The sequence below is a fragment of the Equus asinus genome, chromosome 5, assembly GCF_041296235.1.
Source record: "Equus asinus isolate D_3611 breed Donkey chromosome 5, EquAss-T2T_v2, whole genome shotgun sequence".
Classification (NCBI taxonomy): Eukaryota; Metazoa; Chordata; class Mammalia; order Perissodactyla; family Equidae; genus Equus; species Equus asinus.
In genome coordinates, this window is record NC_091794.1 from 80,217,455 (window position 1) to 80,227,793 (window position 10,339).

At 47.2% G+C, this 10,339-nt stretch overlaps 1 protein-coding gene across 1 annotated transcript; it reads right to left on the reverse strand.

The window, feature by feature from the left end:
- Nucleotides 1–1,048: 1,048 nt before the first annotated feature.
- Nucleotides 1,049–8,189, reverse strand: CFAP144 (cilia and flagella associated protein 144). The gene is made up of 4 exons (XM_014867353.3): nt 7,853–8,189; nt 6,296–6,355; nt 4,179–4,282; nt 1,049–1,248 (listed from the first exon to the last, which is right to left on the reverse strand). The coding sequence occupies exons 1-4, from the start codon at nt 7,983–7,985 to the stop codon at nt 1,138–1,140; spliced, it is 408 nt and encodes a 135-aa protein (XP_014722839.1). The 5' UTR covers nt 7,986–8,189; the 3' UTR covers nt 1,049–1,137.
- Between the last annotated feature and the right edge of the window lie 2,150 nt (nt 8,190–10,339).

The window sequence follows — 10,339 nt, forward strand, 5'->3', positions numbered from 1 at the left end:
GGTCTTTGACCACGGATCTCTCATAGCAAAAGGATTCTAATAGTTAAAGAGATACTGGCACATTTCTAGATTCTGACATCATCAATAATAATTAGTCTAGTCCATCGTATTGTATGAAAATGTCTCCCAGGGCGAGTCCACTCCAGTTTGCAGGCTTCCATTCGATGGGGGGTTCCCAAAAACCAGGAGTGGTCTCAGCAATATATGGCTTCACCCTTTCAGGCATAACTCACGAACAGCCAGATGGAAGAGACACCAAAGAGCAAGTCATGGGAGGGATGGTGCGCGGAGCTTCTATACCCCGCCTGGGTACACCCTCTCCCAGCACCTCCATGTATTCACCAGCCTGGAAGTTCCCTGGCTCTTTCTTTATAGAACCTTCAAATGGTACTCTGGGGGCGGTCTTTTCTTTAGAGCCATTTTGCTTTTCCAGAGAGGAACACTCCAGCTTCAAATCCAGGGTAAAAATGCAATATATGTGGGCTAGCGGTCCAACTTTCCTTTTGCAGATTTTCATTGATTGTTTTCAGCCTCACACCTCACTCCTACCCCATGTTTCACTTAGTGTCCCTGAGCCCTGGGCTTTTCCCATTTCTCCAAGAATAAACCTCCAGTGTCTGGCTGCTGATGTGTGTGCGGTGGGACTTCCTGTAAACTCCATACCAATGTCCATTTTCAGCCCTGCGTCACACCCCACTCTGTCTCAGAGTCCTGAACCTCTCTCCATAGTCCCAGGAGGCACAGGCTCTATGCTCAGAGGTGTCCCATTCCACTTGCCTTTTGTGTTTCCTCCCCCCTCTTACATCAGCTTTCCATCCTCTAACTATGTCTTTGGTTTTCTTGGTTTTTAATGTTTCTCTCCGTTGTGGGCTCATACCTTTTTTTTTTTTATCCCTTTATTATCTTTTATTGGGTCTGAGACGGCAGAGGAGATATTGTATGCACTTGGTTTCGCATCTTTAACTGGAATTCTCCCCGTAGTTTATGATTAAGGATTTGAACCAGTGGACTAGGGCGGAAAGAAATGTGAGACTCAGGATAGGAAAAGTTGGACCTATGCTTTAAAGTAGTCTTTATTTCTCTGGGCAGCACACACTTTGGGCATTAAAGACAGGGACTGACGCCACTGCTGGAACACTACTTGTGGCGATCATCTTCCCCTAAGCTCCACATTTTCGCCTTGTACAGAGTGATGTCATTGTAGACCCTGAAGTGGTTCAGCCTGCGGTCATTGCGCTCTGGGTTGACCTAAAGAGGAGAATACAGGCGTCAGAAGCCTGTGGGGAAGAGGGGATGACCTGGGTTTGAAGTTGGATGGATCTGGGCTCGAATCAGGCCCCAGTCTCCTGATGTGTGGCCTCTGGTGCTCTTCCTTGCTCAACCCTGTTTGTGAAATGGAGATGACAACGTTTACATCAGAAGAGTTGCAGGATTGAATGAGAACAGCCTCTGCAAAGTTGCTGGCCTTCCCTTTCCCACTGCCTAAATTGGAGGCCCTGCCCAAGGACTCTTTCCCACACTGGAATGTAAGCTCCATGAGGGCAGCTGCTGTGTCTGTTTCAGTCGCTGCTTATCCCCAGCACCTACAACAGTATCCAGCACACACTAGGGACTCTACATCTTGGCTGAATGAAAGAACGAACGTTGTCGAAGTAGTTACACAGAGAAGGGAGTAAGAGTGAGCACTCTGACACATAAATCTTATAGAAGCTACACCATGAAATCAACTTAAAGGATACATTTTTATCAAATGTTACTAGGAGACCAGAGACTGAGAGGGATCTATTGAGTGTCTCAGTATGGGGTTGGGGGATCTCTGCCTGTCTGGAGTAAAGTCTTACTACGCAGCAGGGAGCCCTAAGTGAAGTTGGGGTTGATCAAGCCTCTTCTGCCCCTAACCGCATCACTCTGAAACTCCAGCTTAATTACCTTTTATGATTGCATAACACGTGGATCTAACGTTTTTGGGTATGCTTTCTTACTATGCCACCAGTGCCATCTGATGGCATTGTCCCCAGATTTATAATGAACAGGCTGGACATATTTGCAGACCCTTTGCAACTCCGTGATGACTGATCTGGGAGCAGATGCAGTCGGTTATCTGCAAGGCGCAGGAAGGTCCGAGCGGGGCAGGGCTGGCCAGGGAAGCCATACTTGTCCCTCCTGTAACGGTGTGGTGACACTGCCATAAGATGTACTGGTCAAAGATGCAACACTTCCATACTCACTTTGTACCTGTGGGCGCCAGGCCTTTACTCTTTAAGAAAATGAAGAATAGTGAGTTAACTTCCTTGTGCTTTGTAATATTTTTCTAAGTTGCTTAATTATCTAACTTGGATGATTTTTAACTTCGGGTAAGTTTCCTTCCTTCACAACGCTCCTCTCCCTTCCCTTATTCACTATAAGTTAAACCCTGCCTCCCCTCATCCTCCTCATTTTCCCTTTGGAGCCTTTATCTCTTTCCCAGCTGTCTAACTGTGCCTCTCCCTCCTGGGCTCAGTCCTCCTTGTGTAAGCGGTGGGGGCTCCTGCTGGAATCCTCACCCTGTCTCCTATAGTCTCCTCTCGCCAAGGCCATGTCCCATATCTGAAGAGGAGCTGTTGCAAACGAGCAGCTATTTGCGCTCCTCCTTACTGGTAAAACCTGACTTACTGAGCCGTTTATTCCGATCTCTGTGCAGGAGCCCTGTGGCAGAGCCACGCGCCCCAGACTAGAGTTGTACAAATGGTGAGAAGGCCAGGCGCCTAGAAATAGGAGAACTACAGGGTATGGGGAGTTCTTGGGAAGGGAGCACACTAGACAATTCGTAGGTGAAGACAACGGAGATCAAGCCAAGCTGTCAGGAGAAGCATCTGACTGGTCCTTGGTTGGGCCATGTGCCCTCCTTTCCATTCTTCCTCATTGGCATCATAGTAGCCGTGTTTATGGAGCACTTATTATGTGCCAGGTATTGTCCTAAGTAGTTTATATACATTGTCTCAGTTAATCTTCACAAGAAACCTTCAAGTGTCGATATTATCCTCCCCATTTTAAGGTGGATAAATGGAGGTTGAGAGGTTCAGGTCAAAGTGGTGGAGCTGGGATCTGAACTCGGGCTGTTTGGTGCCAGAGTCACCATGTTACACTGATACACTGAATTGAGTTGAATGTTGCAGCAGCAGGAGGCGGCGCACGATGCTAGAGAAGCACAAGGGGGAAGTGCCCAACTCTGCCTGGTGGGGAGGGTGGGGAGAGACATTCCTTAATGGGACTTTATGGAAGAAGTGACTCCTGAGCTGTCTCAAAGGAGTATGGGGGCGGTCAGGAGGTGGGCTGCAGAAGCAGTAAACATAAAGCTACAGGGTGTGCAAGACCTTGGTGCCTTTGAGGTGATGAAGGAAGTTCCGACACAGTTGAAGAACAGTGTCTCCAACTTCCCATCATGCACAAAATATACAGATGGACTAAAAGCCAAGTGTTAAGAAACACAACAACTTAGGGGAAAATATAGAAGAAAAGTTAGTCATTTTGTAACTCTGGATGCTGAAGGTTTTCACAAGCAAGGCACAAAATCATAATGGAAAGATTGGCACATTGGACTACCTCAAAATGAAAACCTTCTATGTGATGCTGGACATAATCAGAGTTAAGACAAGGGCAACAGGAAGTTCAAGTTGTCTATTTGAAATTCTACATTTCTTCCTTAGTGACAGAAGCCCTGCAGCATTTAGGGTGACAATGAGCTAAAGACCACATTTCACAGACTCCTTGCAGCTTGGGGTGCCCTTCGAGTCAAGTGGAGCACTGCTGCTCACATTCCCACTTTACAGATAAGGGGACAGAACTCAGAGATGTTAGGTGACAGCCCAAGACCACCCTACTAATAACAGGTGGAGCAAACAGGCAGTCTGCCGTCAGCAACCTTTGTTTAATCAACACTCACACAGTATTTACCACGTGCCAGGCCCTCTTCTCAGCCCCTTACAAATATTCCTTCAATTAATCCTTGTAAGTAGTGTAATGTCTCCATTTTACAATGGGGAAACTGAGTCACGAAAGAGCTTAGCAACTTACCCAAGGTCACACAGCTAATAAGTGGTAACCAGAGTTCACAGCCAGGCAGCCTGGCTCCATACTCTGTTCTCTTGGCCACCACCTGCCTTGCCTCTGCGCTTCCTCAGGCAAGAAGCCACACTTACCAAGGGCTCTGAGTCCCATCCAATTTCTTGGCTCTCAGTTTGTGTCTCCGTGTATTTCTTCCTTGGTCCCTGGGCAGCGTGGTGAATAAGATTCAGAAACCTGGCTGGGAGAGGAGGCGTGAGTCACGGAGTCAGTCTTTGCAGGTGGTCCTGTGCCCTTTGCTCTGGCCACGTCCTTCCCTAGAGGCGGAGCACCTGCCTCAGAGGCTTGCCTAGGCCTCGTGACACAGGTGTCTCGTTCCTCCACTCCTCTTTCAACAAATATTTGTTGAGCACAAACATCTGTGGGTCCTGGAGACAGAGCAGACTGAGACAGACATGGTTCCTGCTCTCCTGGAGCTCGTGGTCTAGGTGGGGGGACGGGACACAATATACAAGGACACAAACAAACCCGATGCGGCAGACAGCGATGCCAGCTGTGAAGAAGGGAGTAGGCAAAGGGGCATGCGGAGGCAAGGTGGCTACTTGAGAAAGGACAGCGAAGGGAGGCCTCTCTGGATGCCAAGCAGGAGCCAGCCCTGAGGAAGAGGCAGAGGAAAAGCACGCCGCAGGCAGGCAGGGAGAACAAAGGCCCTGAGGCATGAGCAGGTTTGGCCAAAGCAGCTGCAGCAGAGAGTGAGGAGGGCAATAAGCAGTGAGGTCAGATCCTTCTGCACTGAAATAAGTATGGCTGCCAACACCAGGCATATTTGTAACTCCAACAGCTTAAGGACTTAAAAAAAATTTCATTTTCAATTTCTACCCTGTCAAGTCTTAATCTGAGAGAGGCAGTCTGACAATGGGAAGAACCCAGGCTTTGTCATCCGACATTCCTGACCCTTCCACTACTAGCTTGCTGGATGGTTTAACTTCTCTGGGCCTCGCTTTGCTCATCTGTAAAATGGGAGGAAATCATCTAGATCAGCAAGATGACTGAGAATGCAAGGAAGGAATGTGAATAAAGGGCCTGGCATGGGGCCAAGCTCACCCCTGAGACAAGGCCCCGGGTGGTGAACTTCTGTTCAGCTTTCAAGCCCTTCACCACCTGTTGTTTTCTTTAGCGGTAGCAGTTACCAGGTCCCAACTCGCATCCTTTACTCTAGCTGGGCAGGTCACTTCACTACAGATGATGGTCGGACCTCTTTGGTTACGCTCTCTCTGGGTCTATTCCCTCGTCTGTCTGTCTCCACTGGGCTATAAGATCCTCCCCCCGCCCCCTGCCCCACACTGCACACCCGTCCTCCCATATGTCCTACGTGCTCACTCTATCAAATTCTACTCTAGGAAGGCAGAGGAGAAGGGCAGCGGCTTCCCAGGAAGGATTAGATTTTCCATCAAACATCTCTATTCCCTCAGTCCCCAACGTGGCCCCATCCACCTGCATACTGCAGCCACACCAAATGACTCGCAGTTCTGGGGCCACGGTGGTGTCTCTCATTTCTGTGCCTTTCCACATAACTTGGAATGTCCTTTCTCAGTCTTCTACACCTGACATACTCTACCTCACCCTGTTATCACCTCCTCCAAGAAGACTTCCCAGAACTCCACTGTCTGACTTGGTCACCTGTTGCCTATGCTGTTGCCATCCCAATCTTAGTCTCTATTTGCTTGTCTGTCTCCTTCACTGAGATCCCTGCCCACTAGCCCATGATAGGGACTATCACATAGTACTAATGAAAATAATAATAATAACTAACATTTACTGATCACCATGTACTAGATACTGTTCAAAGCACTTGCATTAGTCTGCTTAATCCTCACAATGACCCCAAGAGATAAGTTTAGAGAGGTTAAAAAACTTGCCCAACTTCACATAGTTCGTGAGCCGTAGAACCACGATTTGAACTCAGTATGACTCCCAAATGTGTGATTGTAACAGCTAAAAGTTTGATGAATGAATACAGTGTGGTGTTAAGACCATTAGAAACATTTTTGTTGGCTTGACAGTTAATAAACCAGAAGTATTGTTGAATATGTCAGCCTCTTGTGAGCTTGGTGAGAATGACTCCAGTTTTCAGATCATCCAAGCAGAGGACTGACTGATACTTGTCCCAAGGTAACACCACCCTGAGAGCTCTCTCCAGCCAGCTGCCTGTCTGTGCTCTATCTCAACGGCAGTCTCGAACCCCAGGACTTACCATCTGCAGGCTCCTCCAGGTTATCGTGCCACGACATGGGCTTTCTGGCAATTGTGTGCACTAGAGAAAAACAGCATTGCAGGTTCACATTAAAACAGTAACTCCCTGCCCTCTCTAAGATCCACCTTAGGCCAGATATCCATTTAGCATCTTCTGCGTGTCTGTCACATGTCAGGTACCGTGCTGGGCACTAGGCAATGAGGCCCTCAAGGACCTCACAATCTAGAGTGTCACTGTCCAGCACAGTGGCCGCCAGCCACACGTGGCCACTTAAATTTGAATAATTAAAATTAAATACAATTAAAAATCCATCCCTTGGTCACACTAGCCACATTTCAAGTGCTCAATAGCCATGTGTGGCTAATGGCTACCATTTGGGGCCGAACAGACACAGAAGAACATTTTCACCATCACAAAACATTCTCTTGGACAGTGCTTGTCTACAGGGATGCAGACATCCCAGGCAGCCAAAGAAGGTTAAGCAGATAATGGATATATACCCAGGAGGCCATGTGATAACAGAGGTGCAGAATCCACAAACATCCATTCTGCTTGTAATTTCGAATGCAGTGGAGATAGGGCTGTAAACAGAGAAGGTTCTCGTACACCCTGAGCTTCCACTCTATTTCTGGTGAGAGACAATAAACAAATATATAATATCAGGGAAATGTAAGTGAGATGCAGAACAATAAAGCAGGTTACGTGGGTAGAGAGTTAATGGTGGGGCGGGAGTGTGGCTGATGTCTGTGAGGAGAGACATTGGAGCAGAGGCCTGAATAAAGTCAGGGAACACGCCAAGTGAGGATGTGTGGAAGGAAGCCGAGAGTGAGCTTGGTGACTTCGCGGAGGCCAGAGTAACTCAAGCGGAGTGAGCGAGGTGCAGAGTAGTAGGAAATGAGCAGAGGCCAGAAGGGACCAGTGGTCTCCAGGGATTTTTATCTCAAACTCCGACCAGTGAAAAACTTCTGAGCAACCTATGGGTTGTCCAGGGGAATGTAGCCGGGAGGCAGTTGGGCGCATGGGTCTGGGGCTCCATTTGAGACTCAGTGGCCTTCAAGGGGAGCCGATGTTCCAGGACCACAAGAAACCGCCGAAGGAATGCGCACAGTGAGGAGAAGGGAGGGTAGGGTCGTTTCATCAGGGGGCACCGTGGGCCGGGGTCTACTACAAGCCCTCACCTGTCCGAAGGCCTAAGACAGTACGGAAGCCTTAAAAAAACCCTTCTTATTTGCTAAAAACAAACGAAACACAAGCAAAACAAAGTGAAACATAAAACCCTGAAAAATGTAACTGTTTTAAAAGCAAAATTATAAAAACTCTTTCGGTTTTCTTGCAACAAAAATATTTAATCGCAGTGTGGGTGCATTTAATATATGTAATATATTTGATGTGATGTGGGGCGAGACCCGCCCCCCACCGCAAAAGTCATAATTCCTGAAATCTAGGAATGGAGCCCAGGTCAGGTCTCCCACTGCGCTCCGCGCCGCGCCCCGAGGGCTCCTCCCCCCAGGGCCGCGCCCCCTCTCTACCCTTCCTCCACTCGGCAGAGCCGCTCACCTTTGCGGAGGGGATTCACGTGATACTGTGTGTAGAGCTTCTGGGTTCGTAGCTCTTTGAGGTACAATTCCCTCAAGATCTGGTTCTGATGGACTTCATCTGGGACCACCTTCTCCTTTTGGTGTCCGGCCATGGCCTCGGCCCTGCTGGGTCGGGTCCCGCTCCTTCTGGACGCTCGCCCAGTGCAGGGTCTGCGGCCATCTCCGAGCAACAGTGTGGCACGCCGTCTCCAGGCAACAGCGTTCCCCGGAATCTTATTTCTCTTGCCGTCCTTTCCGGCGCTCCGCTCACCTTGTCAGCACCAAGCCTGGTTATTAGGACCGCCCTTCAGCTGCCAGGAGAGGACTCGCAGTCCAGTGGGAAACGCAGGAGGTAGTGGACTTATCATTGGACCTCACCTTGACCAATCATTTCCTAAAAAAGCTTTTGGAAGGAGTCAGAAAGCTCTCCCACTTTAAAGCAGATGCCAGGAATTGAAACCCTCTTGTGTCTATCTCGCAAAACAGTGGAAGTTTCATATCTGAGATAACGTTCTGGCTGATCTCACCCGTGCGATAATATAGATAGAATAAGCTTTTCCTAATCTGAGTAACTTGGGGACTTTATAGTTTATACTAAAAATTGTTAATTGTGGTAAAATATACATAACATAAAATTTACCATCTGAACTACTTTTAAGCACACAGTTCAGTAGTGTTAAGTGTAATCACATTGTGTGAGACCAATCTCCAGAACTTTTTTATACCCATTAAACAACAACCTCCAGCACCTGGCAACCATTGTCTTACTTTCTGTTTCTGTGAAAAGATATTTCACATATTTTTGTGTGTGTGTGAGGAAGATTGGCCCTGAGCTAAACATCTGTTGCCAATCTTCCTCTTTTCATTTGAGGAAGGTTGTTGCTGAGCTAACATCTGTGGCAATCCTTCTCTATTTTGTATTGGGACGCCAACCACAGCATGGCATGATGAGCAGTGCGTAGGTCCACACCTGGGATCCAAACCTGTGAACCCCAGGCTGCCAAAGTGGAGAGTGTGAACTTAACCACTACACCATCAGGCAGGCCTCCACATCATATTTATTTTAAAAGAACCAATTGTAGGCCTAGCATAAAGAAAGGAGCCACCCCTGGTTTCAGTAAACACTGACTCCAAAGCCTGTGCTCCTCCCCACTATGTACTTCCTTCCTTCACTCATTCATTCATTCATGATATGGTGTGTTCCAGGATGTGTTTAGGTCTGGGGCACACAGTGCTAAACATGTCAGCTGTGCGGACATGTCTGCCGTTTCCTGAGCCCAGCAGGTGATTTCATGACTCCTTGTTTTAGCTCCTTCTCCTTCGCTTGGAAAGCTCTTTCCCCTGTTGTCTGTCTGGGGATCACCTACCCACTGTTTATGATGAATTCACATGTAATCTTTCACAAAACTTTCTAGACTCTATAGCCCCTAGTCCAATTTTTCATTGTGTCATGCTCTATCCCAAATCTATAGATACTAAAATACTTCACTAAACTTATTTATTTATATATAAGTTACTTGAGAACAAGAAATGTATCTGATCTGTCTCTGCATTACCAGTACAATATGTACAGATGTAAGTGTTTGATAAATGTTTTCTGTCTGACTGGATGTCTGACCAGTTGGCACTGTGATTTTCTTCTTCTTACATCGTTATATAACCCTTATATCATTCAGAAATGAAACAGATTTTATCATACCTGGCTGAACTACAGAAGCAGCTTTGTTCCTTGTCATTGTAAGCCATGCCTGGGTCCCTTTTCCCATCAAGACTCAGGCTCCTGAAGTCTTCGCTACCTTCCTAAGGCTAAGAAGAAAGCAAACCTTCATTTTGCTAAGAAGCCACACTGTTAGCTTTGGGACAGCTAGCAAGACTGTATCTTTGCCTTGCCAAAGTGAGCTTTCTTCAGCCTGGGTCCAGTGGTCCATCAGCCCTCATTCTCCACAGGGCTAGGGCTAGGCTATGGCTTAGAAGGAAGAGGAGTCAGAATGTCTGTAGCTTCATCTTTTCTCCACTCCAGCTCCTCATTCTTATATTTCCCAGGTGCCCTGATATGGGCTCTGAACATATCACAGCTCAGCCCAGCTCAGCCCAGCTTGGTCACTCTCTAGGGCTAGCTTCTGCTTACCTCGGGTCATTCCAGGCTGTCAGTGTGCTTCTAAACTCTGAGATAATATGTATTGAGAGATACCAGAGAGCTGAAGAATGTAATGGCCCTGGTCCTTCTCATCTAGTATCTGAGGTTGCAGACTTTTCTTGAAATCTTTGGGTCATCTCTCAATTAAGATCAGATGCAGTGACCCAGCTACCAGGGAAATCAACTAGAAAATATAATAGAAAATAAAATACCATTCACGTTAGCAATAAACTGAATTATCTAGGAATTAACCTAACAAAGAATGCATGAAACTTTTATGCAAGTAAAAATTGAAACTATTTCATAACATGCAAAAGATCTTGATGAATA

Bases quoted from the DNA above. Each gene is read 5' to 3' on its own strand.
- CFAP144 (XM_014867353.3), bottom strand. From the start codon at position 7,985: ATGGCCGGACACCAAAAGGAGAAGGTGGTCCCAGATGAAGTCCATCAG. The intron at 4,283-6,295 runs GTAAGTCCTGGG...CTCCTCTCCCAG, and splicing joins CCTGGAGGAGCCTGCAGATG to CCAGGTTTCTGAATCTTATT. The intron at 1,249-4,178 runs GTAAGTGTGGCT...TCTCCTCTTTAG, and splicing joins GATGGGACTCAGAGCCCTTG to GTCAACCCAGAGCGCAATGA.